The 27,606-nt window shown below is 40.5% G+C and overlaps 1 protein-coding gene across 1 annotated transcript; it reads left to right on the top strand.

Annotated features, from left to right (window-relative positions):
* SMARCA5 (SNF2 related chromatin remodeling ATPase 5) lies at nt 1–27,606 on the top strand. Its single transcript, XM_075860403.1, has 24 exons — nt 1–639; nt 5,381–5,467; nt 6,583–6,749; nt 7,293–7,393; nt 9,946–10,046; nt 12,656–12,835; nt 12,943–13,098; nt 13,191–13,322; nt 13,413–13,481; nt 13,569–13,678; nt 14,483–14,709; nt 14,870–14,991; nt 15,066–15,218; nt 19,756–19,888; nt 20,605–20,753; nt 20,846–20,965; nt 21,159–21,269; nt 21,385–21,502; nt 21,588–21,706; nt 22,080–22,212; nt 24,711–24,829; nt 24,922–25,134; nt 25,433–25,543; nt 27,164–27,606. Exons 1-24 carry the CDS (start codon nt 490–492, stop codon nt 27,227–27,229), a joined length of 3,147 nt encoding a protein of 1,048 aa, XP_075716518.1. The 5' UTR covers nt 1–489; the 3' UTR covers nt 27,230–27,606.

The following is a 27,606-nucleotide window of genomic DNA, read 5'->3' as shown; positions in this document are numbered from 1 at the left end:
GGCGGGGACGCGCATCAGTTTACGAATTGAGAGCCCCCCATTCCAGCTGTAGTAAAACTACAAATCCCAGCGTGCCATGCAGTTGAAAGCCGTAGACCATAAACGTTTTACGAATGACACATTGGGCAGTGTAGTCCCGCTGTAACCGGAGTCCCTAGAGCGTCAATCTGCCTCCATGCTGTACAGATAGAATTCTTAGACCTCACTAAATATCGCTCAAGCGACATCAATGTACAGGCGAACGTGTCAAATAACGCATCGCTGTGGAAGTAAAGCCAAGCTCTCGCGAGATTTTATACTAGGCCCCGCCCACTCTAGAACGTTTTGATTGAAGGGGGAAAAAGCCGGCAGCACGGTGAGCGCGCTTTCTACTCCGGAGTGACTCCCGCCAGCCTCGTGTACATCGCGCCGCCCCCTCCTGAGCCGGCTCCTCTCACCCCCTATATTGTCGGTTGTGGCCGGGATTCTGTGGCCGTGTAAGGAGGAGACATGTCTGAGGAAAATGCAGAGCAGCGGGAAGACTCTGGCATGGACGTGAAGGAAGAAGAGAAGATGACGGTGGAGGAGGCGGGGGATGCTAGCGGGGACAAGCCGCAGTCGGGCAAAGATGAAACCGTGATCACAGAGCAAGCGATGGTGGTGAGCAGAGTGGTATGGAGGGTAACGCGGGGTCGGACGGGCCTACATCTTACCCATCACTCCCATTCTATGTCGGGCTCTTCCTGTGTGATTGCGGGGCAGACCATTATCTCAGCCTATGTCCTACCTGGCAGCCGGCATGTGTCTTAAAGGGACAAACCGCTTATAAAAGTATAGCTGGTGGAACAGAGCTGCTGATGCCTGTAGCCTCTTACCGGTAGATCTGGCTCTATAGTAGATGGTATGGGACAGACTTCGTACTACAGGCGTCCTGAAATGGCAGATTATATGCATGTACTGTCCCTTTAATTTGCTGTATAATGCTGGTGCATCTGCCACTTCTAGGAAGAACGATGGGATGTGGGTGCTGTGCTGCTCTATTGGGCTTATGTAATGCTTTTCCCGGTCTTTTTTAGAAGAAGCTGTAACCTGGCCTGCAGTGTGTTGTCTGATCTGTTCGCAGGCCTGTGTCTTTGTTATTGAAGAGGATCGTGCAGCACGTCCTGTACATGACTGCTGATGCGGTGTAGGGATTGTAGGCATGTTCCTGAAATGACAGCACTAGATGTACTCACGTGTACTGATGATCTATGGAACTAAAGCATGAATCAATGTATAATGACGTTTTTCAACTTTCTAATCTACTTTGTTTCAGTTCCTTGCCAGTTTTAAGATCTCTGCTTCGTGTCACTGAGTGGTAACGTTTTTGTTTACATCCATAGGTTGAAAACAAAACCGCTTTCTATTAGTACTGTAGTAGTACTATTAGTACAGACCTAATAGTATTTTGTTTTTTTTTTTTTTTTTTCCTCCCCACCTTCCTAAAGCCATTACTTCACTAATGACAGTGGCATCTAAGTGGTTAAACAGCTGATCCCAGCCATTGCAGTGAGATATGAGATTATACATACAGCCAACACCCACTGGTGCTCAGCCTGCTTCATACACCCCCCCCCCCCCCCCCCCACATGTCGCCAAGGGGTATTTCATCTCAGACGTTTATGGCAGTTGTCATTGTCAGACTACTATAGTAATCTGGTCTGTATTTGGAGAATGGTCTAGGTCTGCTATTAAACATGGTTTCCGTTTTTATAACTGAGACAACGCCGTCTCGAATCCATCGTATTACGGATACCACCGGCACCCGACCTACCCTATTGACTCGTAATTGGTTCTGTCACGGTGTCCGTTTTTTGGAATTATTGCTTCATGAATCAGAATCTTCTAGCATGAAATTCGTAAGCTTCCATGTATTTCTGTTGAGTGCCAAAAGTAATCCTGAGCATCGTAAAAACGTGTAAGGAAGGCGTGATATTTCACAAGATTATGCTGACTATGGTTCCCATCGGCAATGCTACGTCCTGACCGCAGCTGGTTGTCTGCCCTTGCTTGGGATATGATGGAGAAAACTTGAGCAGCACATTATGTCAGACAGGATTGTGTGTGAATATATATATATACTAGTCCTCAGTGAATTAGAATAGCCTCAAAAACGTAATTTATTTCAGTAATTCAATTCAAAAAGTGAAACTCATATTATATAGATCCATTACACACAGTCATCTATTTCCAGCAATTTTTCTTTTAATGTTGATGATTATGGTAACCGTTAATGACAACCCAAAATTTAGTGGCTCAGAAAATTAGAATATTATTTAAGCCCAACTTCAAAAATGATTTTTAATACTTTTCAGTTGGCCTACATTTCGATATGTACAGTATATGCCCTCAATACTTGGTCGGGGCTCCTTTTGCATGAATTACTGCATCGTGTCATGAAGGCGATCAGCCTGTGGCACTGAGGTGTTATGGAAGCCCAGGTTGCTTTGATAGTGGCCTTCAGCTCGTCTGCATCAATTCGGTGTGGCATGAAGGCGATCAGCCTGTGGCACTGCTGAGCTGTTATGGAAGCCCAGGTTGCTTTGATAGCGGCCTTCAGCTCGTCTGCATTGGTGTCTGGTGTCCCTCATCTTCCTCTTCACAATACGCCATAGATTCTCTATGGGGTTTAGGTCAGGCGAGTTTGCTGGCCAATCAAGCGCAGTGATACTGTGGTTAATAAACCAGGCATTGGTACTTTTGGCAGTGTGGGCAGGTGCCAAGTCCTGCTGGAAAATGAAATCAGCATCTCCATAAAGCTTGTCAGCAGAGGGAAGCATGAAGTGCTCGAAAATTTCCTGGTAGACACTGCGCTGACTCTGGGCTTGACATAACACAGTGGACCAACACCAGCAGATGACATGGCTCCCAAACCATCACTGACTGTGGAAACTTCACACTGGACTGCAAGCAACTTGGATTGACGCCTTTCCACTCTTCCTCCAGACTCTGGGACCTTGATTTCCAAATGAAATGCAAAATTTACTTTCATCTGAAAACAGGACTTTGGACCACTGAGAAACGGTGTTGGACCACTGTGTTATATCAAGTCCAGAGTAAATGCAGCCGTCTAGCAGGAAATTTCCCAGCACTTCATGCTTCCCTCTGCTGACAAACTTTATGGAGATGCTGATTTCAATTTCCAGCAGGACTCAGCACCTGCCCACACTGGCAAAAGTACCAATACCTGGTTTATTAACCACAGTATCACTGTGGAGTCGCCTGGTGGGACTAAAAAAAAAATGTAAAGCAGTTAAAGTTTGTGAGAAAAATAAATAATAATTTACAGTCCAAATAAAACAACTTTTTTTTTTTTTTGCCCAAAAAGTGGTTTTATTTAGTGCCAAAACAAATAACACATACACATATATGGTATCCCCACGATCGTAACCACTTGAAAAATCAAATGAACACATTAAACTGCCGGATAAACGGTGTCCAAAAAAAACCGCAAAAAACCACGGCAATTCTCCCATTTCACCCCATAAAAAATAAATAAAAAAAAGTTAATCTATAAGTCCTATGTACCCCAAAATAGTACTAATGAAAACTACACCTTGGCCTACAAAAATCAAGCCCACATACAGCCACATTAACGAAAAAAAAAAAAGTTACGGCTCTTGGAATGCATTGATGCGAAAACAAGTAATTTTTTTCTGAAAGGGATTTTATTGTGCAAACGTAGGAAAACATAAAACCTTTACATATTTGATGTCCCCTTAACCCGTTAGTGGCCGCCATTAAAAGGCGTATTGGCGGTCACTAACGGGCTTTATTCTGATGCATATGCCTTTTTACGGCGCTGCATCAGGATAAGTAAACAGAGCAGGGAGCGTCAAATCTCCCTGCTCTCAGCTGCCAGAGGCAGCTGGGGGCATCCCTGCTCTGCCGGGTGAGATCGATATTGGTATAGATCTCACACGTTTAACCCCTCAGATGCGGTGCACAATAGCGTGCACCGCATCTGAGTGGTTTTGGAGAGGGGGAGGGAGCTCCCTCTCTCATCCCGGCGATACGATCGCCGAGTGTCTGTGTCTCCGATGGCAGCCGGGGGCCTAATAAAGGCCCCCAGGTCTGCCTGGATTGAATGCCTGCTAGATCATGCTGGAGGCATGACCTAGCAGATGCCTGTCCGTTTTAAACGGACAGGCAGTAATACACTGCAATACAAAAGTATTACAGTGTATTATAATAGCAATCGGAGAATCGCATATTAATGTCCCCTAGTGGGACTAGTATAAAAGTAAAAATAAAGTTAATTAAAAAAAAAATGAAAAACCTACTTTTTCCCCTTACAAAATGCTTTACTATTAAAATAACAAAATAAAGTAAAAAAGTTACACATATTTGGTATCGCCGCGTCCGTAACGACCCCGACTATAAAGCTATTACATTATTTAACCCGTACGGTGAACGCCGTAAAAAATGTAATAAAAAACGATGGAAAAATTGCTGTTTTCTGTGAATCCTGACTTAATTAAAAAGTGATCAAAAGGTTGCATCTACTCCAAAATGGTACCAAAAAAAACTACAAGTCGTCCCACAAAAAATAAGCCCTCATACAACCGCATCGGCAGGAACAATAAAAAAGTTACGGCTCTTCAAATATGGAGGCACAAAAACAAATAATTTTGAAAAAGCATTTTTACTGTGTAAAAGTAGTAAAACATACAAAATCTATACAAATTTGGTATCGTTGCAATCGTAACAACCCGCTGAATAAAGTTATTGTGTTATTTATATCACGGTAAACGGCGTAGATTTAAGACGCGAAAAAGAGTAGCGAAATTTCTGATTTTTTTTCAATTCCCCCCCCCCCCCAAAAGTTAATAAAAGTTAATCAATAAATATGTCCCCCAAAATGGTGCTATTAAAAAATACAACTTGTCCTGCAAAAAACAAGACCTTATACAGCTATGTCGACGCAAAAATAAAAAAGTTATAGCTCTTGGAATGCGACGATGGAAAAACTTATAAAATGGCTCGGTCATTAAGGTCTAAAATAGGCTGGTCATTAAGGGGTTAATCGTGCCGACCCATAGAATAAAGTTAACATGTTATTTATGCTGCATAGTAAACGGCGTAAATTTTATAACGTGAAAATCAATGCTGGAATAGCTGCTTATTTTCAATTCTCTACTAAAATTAAAGTTGATAAAAGTTAATCTATATATTATATGCATATAAAAATTGTGGAATTACAAAATACAGCTCAAAAATAAAAAAGTTACGACTCTTGGAATGCGATTTGAAAAAACAAAAAATAATCCTTGGTCATTAACATGCAAATTGGCCTGGTCATTAAGGGGTTAATTTGATTGCCCAGCCCTAATATATATATTTATTATTCTTCTTTCTGCAGGAACAGGAGCCTGGAAAAGAAGAGACTGAATCCCCTAATAAAACAAAAGAAGTCAATGAAATGTACCCTGATTATGAAGAAAAAAGGGTAACTGTCTCTTTATATGCAGAATTATATGGGAGCCGTTTGTAAGAATTTCTGTGCCTGTATATTCTCGGCTAAATGGCGACTTATATCATAGTAGTCCCAGCCCACGTGAAGCACGGCCGTGTTACAAGACTATGCTATACTGCCATCTTGCTCACAATGTCTTTGGGTTGTCCCCCACTTGGCTATTGCAGGGTTGGACATGGATAATCACTTTGCTGGCACTTTAAGGGTCCTCTTGCGTTTGCCGCGTAAACGAGCGTTGATAAATTAGACCAATCCTTGATCAGCGCTTATTTGCTCCTTTCACAAGGAGCGGTGCATGAGGACGAGCAAACATTACTGCGACCGCTCGTCCCCATATGTTTCTATTCTGTCGGCAGCGCATCTCCCTGGGATTTCGCAAGTGCATTCTATGCGGATATTTTGCAGCATTTACTGTAGCAGCGAAGTGGAAGAGAATTCGAAAATCTCATGCCCACGCTGTGGAAAAGAAACGCAACGTAAAATGTAATAAATTGACCTGTGGTGCGGTATTTAAAGCCGCAGCGTGTCCGTTTATGCTGAGTTTTTTCTTTTGCCGGTCTTCCCCATTGAATTCAATGAAGATGCAAAACCTGCAACAGAATGACGTGTGTTGCGACTTTTGCAGCGTATTCGCTGGGGAAAAAAAATCCTATTTACCCAGAAGTCTCTTGTTCATGCAGTCCAGCCTCCCCCTCATGATCAGCAGATAGTATGAAGACAGATTCGCTTTAAAAAGGAGAATCGGTTTATCGATAGGAAGCAGATTGTCCTAAAAACCTACAGTTGGTGACTTTGTATCCCTGATGTCAAATTTGGCTGGTCATAAAGGGTTCTAATTCCCAGAAACAGTTGAAGGAGCGCGTTTTACTATAATGTACAGTGATTTATACTCTGTGAATTGGACTGGGTATGGGAGACGTTTCACCGACACCCCACCAGTCGCACGTCTATGGCATCTTATCGGCAGTCAATAGATATCTGTAGGGGAAAGACTCCTTTAGCTAATCATGATTTGTTTTTTAAAGACCATGTTTTAGTGAAAAGCTGCACATGTATTTTTGGGTCTTAAATTTGTCTTGTTTACACAGAAAGAAGACCGCTCCAACAGATTTGAATACCTTCTGAAGCAAACCGAATTGTTTGCACATTTCATTCAACCAGCAGCACAAAAAACACCAACGTCTCCGTTAAAAATGAAACCCGGACGTCCGAGGTTAAAGAGAGACGACAAGCAGAATCTGATCTCTGCAGGAGAGTACGTGGCATCCTTTTCTAGTACACGTGTGTTCTCTGTAATCTTCAGAAGATGTTGTACTGGTTTCAGTCCACTATCTTTTTCCATATGAAAGGTATTCTGATTGAATCATTACAGCATCATACAAGGACACAGCCGTCACCCTCTGTCTTCTTGCAGCTGCCAGTTCTACTTGAAAAGATCTAATGCTGTGTCTGTTGGCACTACAGGTGTCTATAATGCCTTTTAGAGTAAGTTTAGACCATAGGCTCCATGTACATGTGTACGTTTTATATTTAGCGCCAAAAAAAGGTGCCGTTGGAATAATGCGGGAAAGCCTCCAAGGTTCTTTTTTTTGTGTGATGAAGGGGTTAAGAATTTTATTCATTCCCCTTGCAGGTTTTGTTTGCTTCTTTTTCCTTACTGGCAATATGTCGGTTATTGCATATATTGTGAACTGACAATCGCTTATTATGTATGAACACCACTAAAGTTTGGATGCCGCGATAAAGAGAATCCAAAGTTCCAAAGTTTTTAGTGAAAAAAATCCTAATTTTGTTTCAGTAACCGACATCGGAGAACGGAGCAAGAAGAGGATGAAGAACTTTTAACTGAAAGTTCCAAGACCACTAATGTGTGTACCAGATTCGAAGAGTCCCCGTCCTGTAAGTACCTGTGCGCTCTCCAGTTACAATATAAATTTAATCTGTGGTGACCGTTGTAAGGCCCTGTTCACATGGCCGGTAAACATTAGTATACTGCAACAGATAAGGTATTAAATAGCGTAGCAGACTCCAGTCCAGTAAAGAGAGAACCGTATACGTTCTTTTAACATAGTAGCCTATGGGTTACGGATGCCACCGTATGTTATGTCCCAGGTATTTAACACGGATACCATTATAGCCTACTGGTAACAGATGCCATTGTTGAGTATCTGTTACAGCCTACATTTTATAAAGGAAGGCCAAATAATGTGGTGTGAACATAACCGTACTTGAAAATTGTAGCTTGAGACCATAAAGCCCCATGCACACGACCGTAAAATCGCCTGTAATTACGGGCCCATTCACTTCTATGGCCGACGGACACCTTCCCGTATGTCTGCCTATGGGAGGGTGTCCGTGCCATAGAAACCTGCCGAAAAAAATAGGACGTCCTATTTTTACGGACAGCGCTCCTATACTTTATAATGGGAGCACCGGCCATGCCTGTAATTGCAGGTTGTAATTACGGGCACGGTCGTGTGCATAAAGCCTAACTGGCAAACTGAGAATTGCTCCCGATTTCCAGAAAAATGAACCCAAAATAAGATTAAACAAATAAAAGCAGATAACTTGGATATAAGGCGAGTCCTTAAAGGTTTACTCCCATTTTCCCTCATTATTTTTTTTTTTTATACCCTAAATCTTTTTATTTATCAAAAATAAATATATTCCACCCCTCCATTGTTTGATCTTACCCCCATAATCCTACTACAGGACTGCACGGTCCTCCACTTCGTTCCCTATAATTTCTGCTTGAGTGGGCGGTACAAAGAGCTTTCCATTCACATAACCAGCAGATGGCGCTGTGAAAATATCACAGCACCACTTGCATCAGCATGCACGCTCCCAATACCGCTAGGTATAGCGCCAAAATAACATCTAACAGGAGGTTTACTCGTTCCTCCCTCCTTATCATTCTCTATGTGCTGTGTAAAAGGGCAGTGTCCTCTCCCCTCTTTCTCCAGTTCAGTGTTCGGGTCTCCTAAGCTTGTTCACAGTAATAAAAAAATATATATTTTTGTTTGCTCCAAAGTCCATTCTGATATCTCTATATTTACATATAGAACTAACCGCTTCAGAGCAAGCACCAGTGTGAAAGCCCTGATAAGGGCTCTGCTGTAGTAGTCTCGGCAGTGACTAAATAGGACCGCTCTCAGGCTACCGCGCATGCCTGAGACCTGTCTACAGTAAAAATAAAATGGTGCCATCCCCACCTGGTAACCAAAGGAGCAGCTCTTCCTGGCACATGTAGCGAATCGTTCAATGTACTAGAGAGCGGTGCTATTGGGACAGCCTTTGCTTGACTCACTAGGAATGTGACCCTGATTTACAGGTGTTTTACCAGTGAAATTCCTCTAGCTGATTGGGTGGATTTCCCACTGAAGATTGCCACAGTCTTGAATAATTTATTTTTTAGCTTTCAGAGAATTTTGCACATTTTAAATCTTACCTGTGCTCAGGGGTTCCAATGATCATTACAGCACCACAGCCTACGTGTGGATATTTGAGATCTTACAACCTATCAGGAGATCGTTACTATCTGTTTTCCCCCTTTAAATTCAGATAAATGTAAAATAACCAATGAGGTTAGAGAAGCGGTATGGAGGTTTGTCAGGACTTCATTTGTATAGGTTCTACAATGCAGAGTATGATGGAACTTGTGGTTCGCTTTACAAGCACCAGATCACTGCAAGTGCAGCTTCTAGCTTACAATTTGGAAGTCATGGTGTAGAATATTTTGTAATTCTGGGTGATTTCAACATGCCTGTTTATTGCAATATCCTTCGTGCACTTGCTCCTTAAGGAGCATCTCTAAGGCTATGTTCACATCACATTATTTTGGCTGTAGGGAGCCTAGTAGAGTGGCTGCATAACTAGAGGTATAACCAGTAGAAAGAGGGAGGTTCTGAGGGCATATCCGGAATACAGTGTTCAGCTCTGGATACCTCGCCTACAAAAAGACAGTAAAAAAATAGATAAATAGAACTGGTCTATCGATTGGCTACAAAAATGGTGGAAGGTCTTAAGCATAACATTTTTCAGAAGCGATTTAATGGAATGTTTCCAATGTAGACATTTGCAGAAACAGCCTACCTTGCCATGCTATGCTGTTTCTGTAACGCCCAAAGTAGTGAATAGGAGTTACAGAAAAAGCATAGTCCATCGACCTCGGTGGTTTCCGCAATCATGGCCACCCAACTACTGAGTCTCCATCTAATAATATAAGGACAGCTTAGTTAGACCATGTGGTCTGTTTTTTTTTGTTTTTTTTTTCCCTCGTCAATCTTCTATGTCTGCAAACGTCTCATCTAAACTAGAGCAAAGTGGTGTAGTTGCCCATTGGATTATCTTGAAGTTTATTTTTGGCTTCATCTGTATTTGACAGATCAGCCTTTTATCAAGAATGCTATAGATGATGATGCACAGTGTTACATTGATTTTTGTTTCTACAGATGTGAAAGGTGGTACATTAAGGGACTATCAAGTCAGAGGCTTGAACTGGCTCATATCGTTGTATGAAAATGGGATAAATGGCATACTGGCTGATGAAATGGTATGTGACCAAGTTTGGTTTTGCTGTTTCTTTTGAATTGAAGGAGTTTTTTTCTCACCATAGTAAGTTATAGAGCATGGTGCTGCGGTGCTTTATTAACGGGGACCTCGGAGTCTGGAGCCGCACCTATTAACAAGTTATGGCATTTCCTAACAATAAGTTACTATGGTTTAAACGCGCCTTTTAAAGGAGTTGTCCGGATTCAGCAATTGTAATGTTTTATATAATAGTAGTTCTACTACCTATATTAATTCCTCAGTTTTCAAAATCTCTGCTTGTTGTTCCGTAGGAATATTCATGGTTTACTTCCAGTGGGTAGAATTCTGTCCAGTGCTCCTCTGTGATAATCACATGACTAGGGACACCATTCTACCCACTGGAAGTAAACCATGAATATTCCTACGGAATAACAAGCAGAGATTTTGAAAACTGAGGAATTAATATTGAAATTATGTTGGAAAACTAACTTTTTTTCATTACATAAAAAATAACATTAATTTGCTGAAACTGGAAAACCCCTTTCATTGCAAAAATCTGCATGTTGTTTAAAAGCTTGTGTATTAGCAATCCTATGCAGAGTGTGTGGTAGAGCAGCGACCTGCTGATTTTTATGATAATACAATGCAAAACCATAACTCATCCCGGGAGCATTTAGTAAAGTCCCCTTTTATTTGGCCAAGATATTCTTCCCAGTAAAGGAGCTTCGATGCACAATACAGCTATCAATCGGCATTTGTCTCAAAGAAATCTGACTATATGGAGGCAGACTATTTATAAATGGCTTTAACATGCCTAAAACTGCTAAACAAAACTTCTGATTGAAATGATATCGACCTATAGTGAGCTGCACTTCTAGTAACAGACCTATAGGGAGCTGCACTTCTAGTAACAGACCTATAGGGAGCTGCACTTCTAGTAACAGACCTATAGGGAGCTGCACTTCTAGTAACAGACCTATAGGGAGCTGCACTTCTAGTAACAGACCTATAGGGAGCTGCACTTCTAGTAACAGACCTATAGGGAGCTGCACTTCTTGTAACAGACCTATAGGGAGCTGCACTTCTTGTAACAGACCTATAGTGAGCTGCACTTCTAGTAACAGACCTATAGGGAGCTGCACTTCTAGTAACAGACCTATAGGGAGCTGCACTTCTTGTAACAGACCTATAGTGAGCTGCACTTCTAGTAACAGACCTATAGGGAGCTGCACTTCTAGTAACAGACCTATAGGGAGCTGCACTTCTAGTAACAGACCTATAGGGAGCTGCACTTCTAGTAACAGACCTATAGGGAGCTGCACTTCTAGTAACAGACCTATAGGGAGCTGCACTTCTAGTAACAGACCTATAGGGAGCTGCACTTCTTGTAACAGACCTATAGGGAGCTGCACTTCTTGTAACAGACCTATAGTGAGCTGCACTTCTAGTAACAGACCTATAGGGAGCTGCACTTCTAGTAACAGACCTATAGGGAGCTGCACTTCTAGTAACAGACCTATAGGGAGCTGCACTTCTAGTAACAGACCTATAGGGAGCTGCACTTCTAGTAACAGACCTATAGGGAGCTGCACTTCTAGTAACAGACCTATAGGGAGCTGCACTTCTAGTAACAGACCTATAGGGAGCTGCACTTCTAGTAACAGACCTATAGGGAGCTGCACTTCTAGTAACAGACCTATAGGGAGCTGCACTTCTAGTAACAGACCTATAGGGAGCTGCACTTCTTGTAACGGACCTGTAGGGAGCTGCACTTCTAGTAACAGACCTATAGTGAGCTGCACTTCTAGTAACAGACCTATAGTGAGCTGCACTTCTAGTAACAGACCTATAGGGAGCTGCACTTCTAGTAACAGACCTATAGGGAGCTGCACTTCTAGTAACAGACCTATAGGGAGCTGCACTTCTAGTAACGGACCTGTAGGGAGCTGCACTTCTAGTAACAGACCTATAGGGAGCTGCACTTCTAGTAACAGACCTATAGGGAGCTGCACTTCTAGTAACGGACCTATAGGGAGCTGCACTTCTAGTAACGGACCTATAGGGAGCTGCACTTCTTGTAACGGACCTGTAGTGAGCTGCACTTCTAGTAACGGACCTGTAGTGAGCTGCACTTCTAGTAACGGACCTGTAGTGAGCTGCACTTCTAGTAACGGACCTGTAGTGAGCTGCACTTCTAGTAACGGACCTGTAGGGAGCTGCACTTCTAGTAACGGACCTATAGGGAGCTGCACTTCTTGTAACGGACCTGTAGTGAGCTGCACTTCTAGTAACAGACCTGTAGTGAGCTGCACTTCTAGTAACAGACCTGTAGTGAGCTGCACTTCTAGTAACAGACCTATAGTGAGCTGCACTTCTAGTAACAGACCTATAGTGAGCTGCACTTCTAGTAACCGACCTATAGGGAGCTGCACTTCTAGTAACGGACCTATAGTGAGCTGCACTTCTAGTAACGGACCTATAGTGAGCTGCACTTCTAGTAACCGACCTATAGGGAGCTGCACTTCTAGTAACGGACCTATAGTGAGCTGCACTTCTAGTAACATGACACACAAGCTGACCTAAACTAAATACAGCAGAAATGGCAATTACCTATTTTTTGTGTTTCCTTAGGGTCTTGGCAAGACACTGCAGACAATTAGTCTTCTTGGCTATATGAAGCACTACAGGAACATTCCTGGACCACATATGGTATTGGTTCCCAAGTCCACCTTGCACAATTGGATGGCTGAATTCAAAAGATGGGTGCCCTCCCTACGAGCAATCTGCCTTATTGGTGACAAGGATCAAAGAGTGAGTCTGTCTTATTTTTGTCACGACGGATAATTTGGGAGTAAAGTTTGTGCTATATAAAGAGCGCTTTTCCTGAAATGTGTTTAACATTATTTTATTTCTCTCAGTCTGCCTTTGTGCGTGATGTCCTTTTGCCAGGGGAATGGGATGTTTGTGTGACATCATATGAAATGCTCATCAGGGAGAAGTCTGTGTTTAAGAAGTTTAACTGGCGATACTTGGTTATTGATGAAGCTCACAGAATCAAGAACGAAAAGTCGAAGGTTTGTGTAAACTTTTGCGAAATACTAATTTTTAAGAACTGTGGCTGATTTTATTCATCACATCCTGTACTTATCATTTCTTTTTATTTCAGCTTTCAGAAATTGTGAGAGAATTTAAGACTACAAATCGTCTCCTCCTAACAGGAACTCCCCTTCAGAATAACTTACATGAACTCTGGGCACTTCTGAATTTCTTGCTTCCAGATGTATTCAACTCTTCAGTGGTAAGTTATGAGATACACGTTTTTAGATTCCTGAGAGGATTAACTTGTTCTATGTTAGTATAAAAAGTTTGTTTTAATTTTTTGCCATAGGATTTCGACTCTTGGTTTGATACCAACAATTGCCTTGGGGATCAAAAACTGGTGGAACGTCTTCATATGGCAAGTATTGATCCCTACACTAAGCATTTGTATATGAAATGATGAAGCAATTGTAAGACGTCGATATATGTAACTATTTCTGTGTAGGTGTTGAGGCCTTTCCTCCTGCGACGTATAAAGGCTGAAGTGGAAAAAAGTCTCCCCCCAAAGAAGGAAGTTAAAATCTATGTCGGGCTCAGTAAGATGCAGAGAGAATGGTACGTTTTGTTCTTTTTGTATTATTATTATTTTTAAGCGAAGTATTGCTGCATTTCTATTTTTCCCTTATTACAGAAACCAGAATAAGTATTTGTAACTCATGGAGAAAATCATTGCACCGTAGTTTTTTTTCATGGTTTTGTTTCCACAGACTTCACCGTACGCTGTAAATGTCATTTTAATTCTGTGAGTTGTTAAAGGGGTTGTCCAGTTTCAGCAAAATTTTGTTTTTTGGTATTTACAGTTACTACATTTTTCAATATGGTTTCTGTATTAATTCCTTGCGGTTTTCAAGATCTCTGCTTGTTTAGTGGGAACCTTCATTGTTTACTTCAAGGGGATCAAATTCTGTCCATGGTCATGTGACGGATGCATGGCAATGCTAAACATTGTTTTGCAGAAACCGGACAACCAATTTAAGATTACGGTGATAACAATACTTTAGTTTTTGTCTCGCCACGGTCTGAGAGCCAGTACTTTTTATGCCAAACACAGGCGCAGAATGAATGGCTTTGGCTGGAGCAGTTAAAACCTTTAGCTGTCAGTGCATGGTGGGAGTTGTAGTTTCACAACAGTTGAGTTGTTGACCCCTGCACTACGGTTTGGTTCAAGAAAACGACATCAAAAACTGCTATGAAAAACGCATGTGGGATTCCAGCCGAATTGCTTTTTTGGGAGGCAAGATGACCAAAAACAGCAATTCTGCCTTTGTTTTATAGGTTTTGTTTGGCGTTTTTATATAGAGATTTATTTCGATTAACTATAACCCCTGAAATATTGGATTTTGTCTCAATCTTTTATAGGTATACAAGGATTTTAATGAAAGACATTGACATTTTGAACTCGTCAGGGAAGACTGATAAAATGAGACTATTGAACATCCTGATGCAGTTGAGAAAGTGCTGCAATCATCCTTACCTTTTTGATGGCGCTGAACCTGGCCCTCCGTATACCACAGATATGCACTTGGTTACAAATAGTGGTAAAATGGTTGTGCTGGACAAGCTTCTCCCCAAGCTGAAAGAGCAAGGTATGCGGGTTTTGTTTTGTACGGTCTACTGATACTTAAACTATTGTACAGATGCTCCCAATATGTGTTAACCCTGGAAATATGAAAACAAAGATCTATCATTTTCTCTTTTCCATATAAATACGGTTGTTTTTTTTTGTTTTTTGTTTTTTTATAATAGGTTCTCGTGTGCTGATATTCAGCCAGATGACAAGAGTCTTGGATATCTTGGAAGATTATTGTATGTGGAGAAATTATGACTATTGCCGCCTGGATGGACAAACGCCACATGATGATAGACAAGTTAGTGTTGCCATGTGTTTTAGCTTGTGTTACAATTGTGTTTAGAAGCTTGCTCTAATTTGTATATTTTGCAGGAATCCATCTTGGGTTATAATGCTCCTGGTAGTCCAAAATTCATTTTTATGTTGAGCACACGTGCTGGTGGACTTGGAATAAACCTTGCTACTGCTGATGTTGTCATCATATATGATTCTGACTGGAACCCCCAAGTAGATCTTCAGGCCATGGTATGATTATCAAATGTATTGTAGATTTTGTTTGGTTTTATTTAGGTTTTTTTCTCTGTTGTACATGGTTTGTGTATTTTATAGTATTAAAGTTAAGTCAATAAAATCTGCTGCTCTAGTTGATACCACATACCGTATAATGCTAGGTCCACTAAACTATTATGCCAAACGGGACAAAAATGTGTTTCTGCCGTGTTCATGAGGGGTCCTCTTCCCTCTTCTGAGTGATGACCGCTGATCAGCGGCCATCAATCTACACTGAGGAAAGGGGATGGAGACCGGAAAAGCCACCCTCATTAATACAGTGACGGCAGAAGCACAAGTTCACTATTAAATAGCACAAACTGTATACATGAGCGGCTCTGCATACCTGACATTCTAATACACTGCGCTTAAACTATGTACACCTTTAAAATCGTGGTTTGTTTTTTTTTGTTTGGGAGGGGTTAACAAAAATGTATGTGATTAGTGCAACTTTCTAAATACTCTTTATTAGAAATTATTTTTACTTTAAAATGCAGCTGCTTTCTATTCTGTAAACAGAGCGGCTGTATCTAGCGCTAAAACCTGTGTTTATAATCTTTTATAAGGTCCAACAGTTATAGCTGAACACGGTTCAGAACTATACATATATATATATATATATATATATATATATATATATATATTTCAACCAAAAATTGACTTAACAGGAGCCGTATATACCAGAGTAAACAATGTTATAAAATATACCTTTTATTAAATAAACATTAAAATGCACAAAAGAAGTATACAAGATTGTAAAAACAGCTAGTAAACATTAATTGTAGAATGTCATACAGCTAGGTATATATTTGTATGTATGTAATATAAGTGAAATAAGCAAGTTAAGCATATAATCTAGGTGATTCAGCAGTGTGAAAGGTCCTATCAGAAGGGCACCCAGAGAGGAAAGAACCATTTAAATTAGATATATATTTTTGGTAAAAATGGATATGGGGAAAGCGCTACACAAAGGAAGAATCAGCAGAGTACTAATAATAGGTGGATTTATTTATTTAGCAAAAGGGGCAACGCGTTTCAACGCAGAACCTGCGTCTTCATCAGGCAGAAAATATGTAAAAACAGGGTAGGACAAACCACTTAAATACACATGTCAATGAGGGGGGAGGAGATCAAAGAAAAAACCGCCAAACACCAGTAATCAATTGCACGGACCACAGCTGGTGTTAATGACGTCATCGGGAATACAATGCAATTTAAAACAAAAGGGAAAAATAGCAGCAGTAATAAAAGACCTGTAAACAATGATAATGATGGATCAAATTCAAAGACATAGATCCCGGCATGCAATGTAACAAGTTTGATACGGTCTATTTCAAACACATATTTTCAAAGCGTAAGACAAATCACGGCCAGCCAAATAAAACAAGGAATGAGAAACAAAAGGAGAGAAAACCTTACAGATGAAGGACAGAGGCGCTCACCGGAATTCAGAAGAACCGAGCAAGATGAGAACGTGGAATAGCCAGATGCAGCAGTACAGGGGAAATATGCGAACGACACGAGCAGACAGCCGGCGTCAGAGTAGTCAGGGAAACCAGAGGGACTACGGTGGCCGTAGAGGCAAAAAAAGCAAAACACTGGAAGGGAAAGCGATACGCACGAAGGAAGCATACAAAATGTGAGTAGAACCAGATGAAAAATGATTATTATTAAACAATATTCCAGAGCTTTATTATCTGTAGCCAAGTCAGAAATGATAAGGGGAAGAGAACCGGTACTTGATATACTTATATATTCACTTATCCTATCACTTTCCTTTATGTTAAATATCGATTTTTGTATCGCTTTGTTCTCTTCCCTTTATTATTTCATTTCTGACTTTGCTACAAATAAACAATATTCCCGAGCTTTATTAATAATCATTTTTCATCTGGTTCTACTCACATTTTGTATGCTTCCTTCGTGCGTATCGCTTTCCCTTCCAGTGTTTTGCTTTTTCTTTTTTTTGCCTCTACGGCCACCGTAGTCCCTCTGGTTTCCCTGACTACTCTGACGCCGGCTGTCTGCTCGTGTCGTTCGCATGTTTCCCCTGTACTGCTGCATCTGGCTATTCCACGTTCTCATCTTGCTCGGTTCTTCTGAATTCCGGTGAGCGCCTCTGTCCTTCATCTGTAAGGTTTTCTCTCCTTTTGTTTCTCATTCCTTTTTTTATTTGGCTGACCGTGATTTGTCTTACGCTTTGAAAATATGTTTTTGAAATAGACCGTATCAAACTTGTTACATTGCATGCCGGGTTCTATGTCTTTGAATTTGATCCATCATTATCATTGTTTACAGGTCTTTTATTACTGCTGCTATTTTTCCCTTTTGTTTTAAATTGCATTGTATTCCCGATGACGTCATTAAAGAGGCTCTGTCACCAGATTATCAAATCCCTATCTCCTATTGAATGTGATCGGCGCTGCAATGTAGATAACAGCAAAGTTTTTTTTTTTTAAAACTAGCATTTTTGCCCTAGTTATGAGCAGTTTTATATTTATGCAAATTAGCTTTTCAATGGACAACTGGACGTGTTTTCTCGTTTTACCAACTGGGCGTGTATTGTGTTTTTACCAACTGGGCGTTGTGAATAGGTGTATGACGCTGACAAATCAGCATCATACACTTCTCATCATTCCCACCCAGCTTCTTTCACAGCAGACACAGCGTGATGTCACCCACAGGTCCTTCAACCTTGTCGTCGGACAAAGAAGATACATCGGCTCCAGGCGTCCAAAAGGTTAATATGCTCGTCTCTAGGGAGTTTGCTATGCTTACCTGCACATGGTGATGCTGCAGATTCAACTCTATCCTCTGACGCCTGGAGCTGATATGTCTTCTCTCTGCCGACGCCAAGGTTGAAGGACCTGTGGGTGACGTCAAGCTGTGTCTGCAGTGAAAGAAGCTGGCTGGGAATGATGACGTCACCCACAGGTCCTTCAACCTTGGCGTCGGAAGAGAGAAGACACATCCGCACCAGGCGTCAGAGTACAGTGCAGGGTATGTGCAGGTAAGCATAGCAAACTCCCTAGAGACGAACATATTAACCTTTTGGACGCCTGGAGCCGATGTATCTTCTTTGTCCGACGACAATGTTGAAGGACCTGTGGGTGACGTCACGCTGTATTTCTGCAGTGAAAGAAGCTGGGTGGGAACGATGAGAAGTGTTTGATGCTGATTCGTCAGCGTCATACACTTCTATTCACAACGCCCAGTTGGTAAAAACACAATACACGCCCAGTTGGTAAAAACACAATACACGCCCAGTTGGTAAAACGAGAAAACACGCCCAGTTGTCCATTGAAAAGCTCATTTGCATAAATATTAAAATTGGTCATAACTTGGGCAAAAATGATCGTTTAAAAAAAAAACACGTTGCTGTTCTCTACATTGCAGCGCCAATCACATTCAATAGGAGATAGGGATTTGATAATCTGGTGACACAGCCTCTTTAACACCAGCTGTGGTCCGTGCAATTGATTACTGGTGTTTGGCGGTTTTTTCTTTGATCTCCTCCCCCCTCATCCACATGTGTATTTAAGTGGTTTGTCCTACCCTGTTTTTACATATTTTTGGCCTGATGAAGACGCAGGTTCTGCGTTGAAACGCGTTGCCCCTTCTTTTGCTAAATAAATCCACCTATTATTATTAGTACTCTGCTGATTCTTCCTTTGTGTAGCGCTTTCCCCATATCCATTTTTTATATATTTTACCAAAAATATATATCTAATTTAAATGGTTCTTTCCTCTCTGGGTGCCCTTCTGATAGGACCTTTCACACTGCTGAATCATCTAGATTATTATATGCTAAACTTGCTTATTTCACTTCTATTACCTACATACAAATATATACCTAGCTGTATGACATTCTACAATTAATGTTTACTAGCTGTGTTTACAATCTTGTATACTTTTGTGCATTTTAATGTTTATTTAATAAAAGGTATATTTTATATTTCACACATTGTTTACTTTGGTTTATACGACTCCTGTCGATTTTTGGTTGAGTAAAACCTGTATCTGTCAGGTCCGCAGGACTGATGTGTTCAGTGACGGTGGGTCCTCTGTCTCCAACATGCAGGATCGAGCTGCGGGTCATCTAAATTAGATGTGGTTGATTTACTAGTGGATCTTACGTGTCCGACATAGAGGACCCGCTGTCACTGAACCTGTCAGTCCCGCGGACCTGACAGATACAGATTTTAGCACTAGATACAGTTTCTCTTTAGACCGGATACAAAGCGGCTGTATCTCAAAGTAAACATTATTAAAAATTAAGTATTTTGAAAGTTGCACCAATCAGACTTTTTTTAATAAATAAAAATATCTGTTTCAAAGGAGTACGTAGCCCTTAAGATTTGTGAGAAGTGCTTTTAAACCATTAAAATGCATTGTTCCTTTTATAAAGATATTGATTCTATTACTAGGAAAATAACTTATTATTTAACTGAACTTTAAGTAATTTAGACCTAAATACATGGTTTTACATATGAATTTAACATAATGCTTTTAGGACCGAGCACACAGAATTGGGCAGACGAAAACTGTGAGAGTGTTTAGATACATAACGGACAACACAATTGAAGAACGTATTGTGGAGCGAGCAGAGACGAAACTACGCTTGGATTCCATAGTTATTCAACAAGGTATATATATATATGTCTCTTATAAATATCTTCCATGTAAACAAGATGACTTGTCACTGGTCTGATTACCCAGCAGAGTTGAATTTGTTTTGTGGCACCGCTTAAGATTGTATGCCCTAAAACCGCAGGTTAACCTATTGAGTTACATCTATTATATGGAGAGTGATGCATGTTTAAAGTGTAAATAAAGCTTTTGACAAGTCCTAGTGACTCCGTAATTTTGAGCAGTGGAGGTCAGAGACCCACATAGATTGCTAAAACGAAGTGGCAGAGGTGCGCAGATGAGTTCTGAACCGATTAGTTTGTGACCGGCTTCCTGAGAAAAGCAGAGCAGATAAGACCTTAAACGACACCGCTTCTGCCGTTTTCATTTTAGTGATCGGTTGGGTCCTCCGCACCCAGACCCTGACTGATGAAAACATCCGACATGTCACTATGACATGTCCAGAAGTTTTATAAAAGTTCAGTTACACTTTAAATTCTAAAGCTGTCATGGTCTTTGCATTACATAATATGTAATAAGTCAAATGGCCAGATTGTGTATGATTTCTGTGGATTTGATGTGCATCAGGTAGTTACATTTCTGGTACCTCATGCTACTCCAGCTGATAAAGTGAGTTCAGGAGACAGGGTCGTCATGTTACTTACTGATCTATTATCTGATAGTTAATCACTTTTTCAGCAGTGTCTAATGAATCCTCTTCTATCTAAAACAGGAAGGTTGGTGGATCAAAACTTAAATAAGCTCGGGAAGGATGAGATGCTTCAGATGATTCGACATGGCGCTACACATGTGTTTGCCTCCAAGGACAGTGAAATCACTGATGAGGATATTGATGCCATCTTAGAAAGGGGTGAAAAAAAGGTATGTGTGTTTCACAATCATTTCCTTCATCCCTGGTGTTTCTGGAATTCCTGACTACATTACTCTAGTTTTCTTTGGATTTTCCCATATAGACCGCAGAGCTCAAAGAAAAACTGTCCAACATGGGCGAAAGTTCACTGAGAAATTTCACTATGGAAACCGATTCCAGTGTATATAAATTTGAAGGTGAAGATTACAGAGAAAAGCAAAAGGTGAACAGTTCTTTAATAAAAAAATAAAAAGGTTTTATTTTTTTATATATAGTATCTGTAATTATTTTGGGACTTGGCTAGCATTATATGGGGAAGGCTGTTGGTAAGAATTCCGCTTTGCTTACACTGAATTATATGCTAGTCTCTATCTGTGAGTATTGCTGGATTCAGCATCAATGTTTTTGTTTTCTAGTTGGCATTTACTGAGTGGATTGAACCACCAAAGCGTGAAAGAAAAGCGAACTATGCTGTGGATGCCTATTTTAGGGAAGCTCTTCGTGTCAGTGAGCCAAAAATACCAAAAGTAAGTGGATAAATAGTTCCTATTCGTACAATTTTATTGCACTCGAGGATTGTAAAGGCCTGTTTTTTTTTTTGTTTTTTTTTTTACATGAATTTTATGTGTATATTTATTTTAGGCTCCGCGGCCTCCAAAGCAACCTTGTGTTCAGGACTTTCAGTTTTTCCCTCCACGATTGTTTGAATTACTGGAAAAAGAAATTCTTTATTATAGGAAAACAATTGGTTATAAGGTACCTTTTTAAGTCTTCACGCTCAAATTATTGTGTTTTGTGAAAATGAAACTCGACTGCACTCAAATGTTTTCTGCTTCCTCAGGTACCTCGCAATCCAGAGTTGCCGAACGCAGCGCAGGCGCAAAAGGAGGAACAGTTAAAAATTGATGAAGCAGAACCACTGAATGATGAAGAGTTAGAGGAAAAGGAAAAACTGCTAACACAGGTGTGTCATGAAGTCAGTCATGGGTGCGCATTGAAAACGGCATGGAAAACCCATGGTTGCTGTCATTGTGCTGCAAATATGTCCATAGAAGCAGTTATTGGAACGTTTTGTTAGAACGGTTTCTTGAAAAAGCTTCCATCACCACACAAGTATTTTACAGTTTTTGCAATGGCTGTTCCTGTGGTCGTGGCCCTGGTATCTACTCTACCGCCGGCTCATAGGAAGATTCTTCCTGAATACCCCTGCGTGTTAGATTGGTTCTGTTATTGTGGGGATATTGGTGGCAAACATGAAACCGTGCATCTGCCGGTGTATGAATGTGACCTATGTAAGATGGCCTAATTTTATATTAAAAAATTCTCTTCGCCCCCAGGGCTTCACTAATTGGAACAAGAGAGATTTCAATCAATTTATTAAGGCCAATGAAAAATGGGGAAGGGATGACATTGAAAACATTGCCCGTGAAGTGGAAGGCAAGACCCCAGATGATGTGATGGAGTATTCAGGTAATTTATTCCTTTCATCCTCTGTATTGTTGCCTCCCCTGACATCTAGATTTTTTTTTTTTTAGTAAGTACTTGTATTCCCAATGAAATAACTATTTTAGAGCATCTTGTCGTGGAGCTCTGCATTGAGCTATTTACTCTGTTATTTCTCCTGGAAAAAGTATGAACAAACACCCGATTGTCAACTTATTTCCAGGAGGGATAACTGAGGAATAGCACAAAGCAGAGTTCTAAGAAAACCTGCTCCAGATTTATTCTCTTGGAATACAAGTATTTAAGACAGAGCTGTCACAAGAGCGGACGGTTCCTTCTGCTACTGAAAAGGTTGCTTTTATAAGAAAAGTTACCTCTAGTAAAACTCGCTGTCGGACGTGTTTGGTGCCATTCTTTAAGCGCATCTCATCACCTATTTAAGGGCTGCGTTTTATGAGCGGTCCGCTTGGCTGTTTTAGCAAATTGCACAAAGAAAATTGTGCAGTTTGATAAATTGGGACTAAGGCAGAATACAGCGGACTCTGTTATTAGTCTGTATTCATGACGAGTGCGCCCCCTGCTGTCCTGTGCCCCGCTTACTAGTGATTTGACCGCTCGCTTAGCTTGGTTAGTCTTTGTATGTTTTATCATTTTCCTTTCTGTACCTCTGTTAATGAAATGTGAATACTGTATTCTTGGTTTCCTATATGTTCAGTTTCATACCTGGCTTGCTAGTAAGTTTTTATCTTTTGAAAACCTATATTTTTTTCCCGTTTTTATGTAAATAAAGCTTAATCGGTGGATAAATCAAGTTTCTGATATACTTTCTGCAATTCCTCACCATTTCCAAGATATTTATTTTGTAGTCAGTGAGTGGGAACACTCTCGTTTGGATTCAGAGGCTGCAAATGAGTACATACATAGTCCTGCTCTCACAGCTGAGAAGTGGATACAATAGTCTCCAGTCTAGGCAATGTTCTGTCACCTAAACCCTGGACTTTAGACTGACACAATGTAGCAAAATGTTGCTGTTGTATTTAAAGGGGAGACTTATTAATACTGTCAAAGGCAGAAATGGCACCGCATTAATCATAATGGCACACTGGTGAATTTGGCACATCTTGCTAGACATGTTAACACTCCTTTTCCGTACACCACCTTATGACTGATGTACACTAATATTTTGAGGCAAAAGAATGGCGCATGCCAATAAACATGGCACATCTTACGATTCCTTAGCGCACAGTGTATCATTTTTTAATTTAAATAAGTCAATAATTTTATTTACAGAAAACCCCTTAACGACCACCAGACACCTGCTCTAACGGACAGGATCTATTTCAACATCGATGTCACCCGTTTAACCCCTTAGATGCGGCGCTCAATAGCGAGCGCCACATCCAAGTGGTTTTGGAGGGAGGGAGCTCCCTCTCTCACCCCACCGGCACCCTGCAATTTCAATCGCGGGGTGTCAGTGGTTTCTATGACAGCTGGGGGCCTAACAAAGGCCCCCAGGTCTGCCTGTAGTGGATGCCTGCTAGGCCATGACTGAGGCATGACCTAGCAGCTGCCTGTCCGTTTCACACGGACAGGCAAAAATACGCTGCAGTACAGAAGTATTTCAGTGTATTATAAAAGCGATCAGAAGATCGTATAGTGAAGTCCCCTAGTGGGACTAAAAATAAAGTTATCGAAGTTTAATAAAGTTAATAATAAATAAATAAGTCCCAAATTAAAAAAAAAAAAAACGAAACTCACCTTTTCCCTTATAAAATAAATTAAAATAGATTTTTTTATTTTTAAACATTACACATATTTGGTATCGCCGCGTCTGTAACAACCACACCTATAAAGCTATTGCGGATTTTATCCTGCACAGCGAATGCCGTAAAAAATGAAATAGAAAACAATGCCAAAATTGCGGTAAGGGATCAAAAAGTCATGTACTCCAAAATGGTACCAATAAAAACTAGAAGTCGTCCTGCAAAAAACAAGCCCTCCTACAGCTGCATCAACGTAAAAATATACAAAATCTATATAAATTTGGTATCGCCACAATCGTAATGACGCACTGAATAAAGTTATGTTTATACCACACAGTAAACGGCGTAAATATAAGACGCAAAAAAAAATTATGGGTGAAATTTATGGGGCTTTCTCCATTACCCCCCAAAAAGTTAAGTTAATCAATAAATATGTACCCCAAAATGGTGCTGCTAAAAAAAAAAAAAAAAAATACTACTTGACCCGCAAAGAACAAGTCCTTATACAGCTATGTCTATGCAAAAATAAAAAAAGTTCTAGCTCTTGGAATGTGACGATGGAAAAACGTAGAAAAATATAAGGTCTAAAATAGGCTGGTCACTAAAGGGTTAATGCAGGTTTTAACAGTTGGCCAGCTTCCAGAAAGAGGAAAAGCGGAGTCTGCGGGTTATCAATGACTATTCAACTATTTCTGTTTACTTCTCTTTTGGCATTTATTGTAATGGCTGTTTTTTATGATCCGAGTTTTGATTGTTTTCCAGCTGTGTTTTGGGAAAGATGTAATGAGCTGCAAGATATAGAGAAAATCATGGCTCAGATAGAAAGGGGAGAAGCACGGATACAGAGAAGAATAAGCATAAAGAAAGCGTTGGACACCAAGGTAATCGGCCGCTTGTTTTTTCTCTCCTGCATTGTCAACACTTGTAATGGCCAGAATAGTATATTTGACTTTTTTTTTTTTTGTCGTATTAGATTGGTCGATACAAGGCACCTTTTCATCAGTTGAGGATATCTTACGGCACCAACAAAGGAAAAAATTATACAGAGGAAGAGGACCGTTTTCTTATCTGCATGCTGCACAAACTTGGTTTTGATAAAGAAAACGTTTATGATGAGCTGAGACAGTGCATTAGGAACTCTCCTCAGTTCAGATTTGACTGGTTCCTGAAGTCCAGGACTGCAAATGTAAAAAAAATATTTTTTATTGACCCAGTGCATGCCAATGTATCTGCTAAAATGTGACGGAGAAGGATTTTAGTAAATTGCTTACACCTTTTACTGTCTTCAATTTAAAAAAAAAAATGGCCGTCTTCCTACTAGATAGAAGTATGAGATCAATGAGGAAAATCTTGTTTGCTGTTAGAGGACGTTTTCCTTGGTTCCATATATAAAAGTACTAAACACGCTTTGAGGTCCGTTTTATGAAATGTGGCTGTTTTTTATCGTGTTTTTTTTTTTTTTTTTATTTTATTTTTTTATGTAGGAACTGCAAAGAAGATGTAATACGCTGATCACTTTAATTGAACGGGAAAACCTTGAATTGGAGGAGAAGGAAAAGGCTGAGAAAAAGAAACGTGGGCCTAAATCTTCTTCAGTACGTTTTTTTGCTTTTTATAAAGATCATAATTTTTAGGTCTCATTCTGTGCTTATTTTGTGAAGTATCTATAGGGGTCTGTTCACACGTAGACCAATAAAGTGGGTTAGAACTTACGGAGCTGTGTTCAAGGGAAAACCGATTCTGATTGTGAGGCGTTTATCATAGTGTAAATGGAAAATCAACTCCAAAAACTCAAGAAGGGACATGCTACTTCTTTTTACCAGGCGTTTTGTTTAATTCAGCAGCGTAAAAAATAAGCCTCATGTGAACAGCACAGTGTATTTCCCAGGCTTATTTCAAGTGTATTTTGGAGTGTAAAACGAGGCTTTTCTGCTTCAAAATCAGCTTTAAAATAAGCCATGTGAACATACCCTAATTGGAGTATATAGATTCTCTTAAGAAAAATAAGCCTGCAGCTGCTTCCAGTTCCCTCTCAAACTCTGATCCACTTAGGCCTAATGCACACAGTGTTTTGTTTTTGTCAGTGGGCTATCTGCAACTTTGCGTCTAGAACGTGGACCCACCCATTTATATGGCCCCATGCACCCGACCATGATCAGGGAACCGTGTGAAAGGCAGCTTTTTTTTTTTTTTTTTTTTTTTTTCCTGTGGGTACGGGAATACTTATATGACACAGATGCACTATGAAAGATTTTTTTTTTTGTGGACAAATGGACTGCAAATACAGACAATGGATCTGTGGTTTTGCGGACCGCGTTAGCACCACGGTCGTGTACGTTAGGCCCTATTCAGTTTCCTTCAGGAATTTTGAGGCCGGTTTTGACCTGCCTGCCAATTCCTGCTGCGGTTTTCACCCACAGCCATTAAGCTCTGCAGGCAAAAAATGCAGCGAAAACTGCTTTCTCTGCCTCCCAGGAGGCCGGAGGCGGAACCATAGCAAGAAAGAGCTTTTGTTTCGTTTATCGCGAGCAGGAAGTCAATGGGGGGAGACGTCTTCGGCCGTTTTTTGCCGCTTATTCTGACATGGTTTCCGTGTCAAATTGGCGTGAAAAACTGAACTCTTAAAAAGGGCCAAAAAACTGCAGTTGACATCTCCGTTGCAGGTGCCTCACAGATTTTGATGCTTATTTTTTCTTTTAGCCCTCACCGTTCCTGAAATAGAAATGAGGCCTTTGACTGTCAAGTGACAGGTGGTAACTGCCGGCCACTTGACAGTCAAAGGCCTTATTTGCATATCAGGCACCAATATCTCCAACAGTGGGGTCTAGAAGATAAGGATAAAAAGCAGGGAGGCGCCTGCCATCTCAGATGTCAGCTGCAGTGTTTTGAAAGAATACCAGTCATTGTTCTCTTGAAGCAAATTTAGTGTCAAGCAGGACCTACATTTTACATATTAAAGTGCTGCGGATACAGCTACCTGGTAATGCTTGGCCAACTAGCCAAGAGGGACACTTGCTTATGCATAGAGGACAGACTTTCCTCTATCCACCCCCTTCCTCTGATTAGAGTGCGGACAGCTAAGGAGGCTTGTCCTGTTCAGTGTGCTATTTGTCAATGGGATGTGTCTTTGCTTTTACAGCTTGTCGAGGTCTGTGCAACAATTAGATTTACCATGTTGAATCATTACATTTAATATAAATAACTTCTTGTTATAGGCGCAGAAACGGAAAATGGATGGCGCTCCGGATGGCAGAGGAAGGAGAAAGAAGCTTAAGCTTTGAAATGTATATTCTGTATTCAATAAGTTTCAGGAGTAGTTCTTTGCTTTTACGGGTCTTCATAAGATGTACTGTACACTTATCGACTATTATGTCATTCAAAGACATCAGGTTCATCTAGAAACGTAGTACTTATTGTAGTAAATTCTCCTTTTCTAAATCCGACAGCTGTGCTGGACATTTTTTACCATTAACATTTGAAGTAATAAAACGGGCTTCGGTAAATGTGTTATTGTTAATGTCTGCTTTTTATTTCCTTCTCTACTGCGATTGAGTAAACTGTAATTAACTGTAAAAACTATTTTTGTATAAACTTTTGTTTTACATGCATTGTTCAGACAAATACACTTTTTTTTGTTCTGGTTAATACATGACATTAA

This window comes from Rhinoderma darwinii, chromosome 1, assembly GCF_050947455.1.
Source record: "Rhinoderma darwinii isolate aRhiDar2 chromosome 1, aRhiDar2.hap1, whole genome shotgun sequence".
NCBI classification, from domain to species: domain Eukaryota; kingdom Metazoa; phylum Chordata; class Amphibia; order Anura; family Rhinodermatidae; genus Rhinoderma; species Rhinoderma darwinii.
Note: the sequence above shows the minus strand (reverse complement) of the source record. Positions and strands in the feature narration are given on the sequence as shown.

Coding starts and splice junctions, on each gene's coding strand:
- SMARCA5 (XM_075860403.1), top strand. CDS start 490: ATGTCTGAGGAAAATGCAGAGCAGCGGGAAGACTCTGGCATGGACGTG. Junction 15,219..19,755: donor AAGTAGATCTTCAGGCCATG/GTATGATTATCA, acceptor TAATGCTTTTAG/GACCGAGCACACAGAATTGG. Junction 25,544..27,163: donor GTGGGCCTAAATCTTCTTCA/GTACGTTTTTTT, acceptor TTCTTGTTATAG/GCGCAGAAACGGAAAATGGA.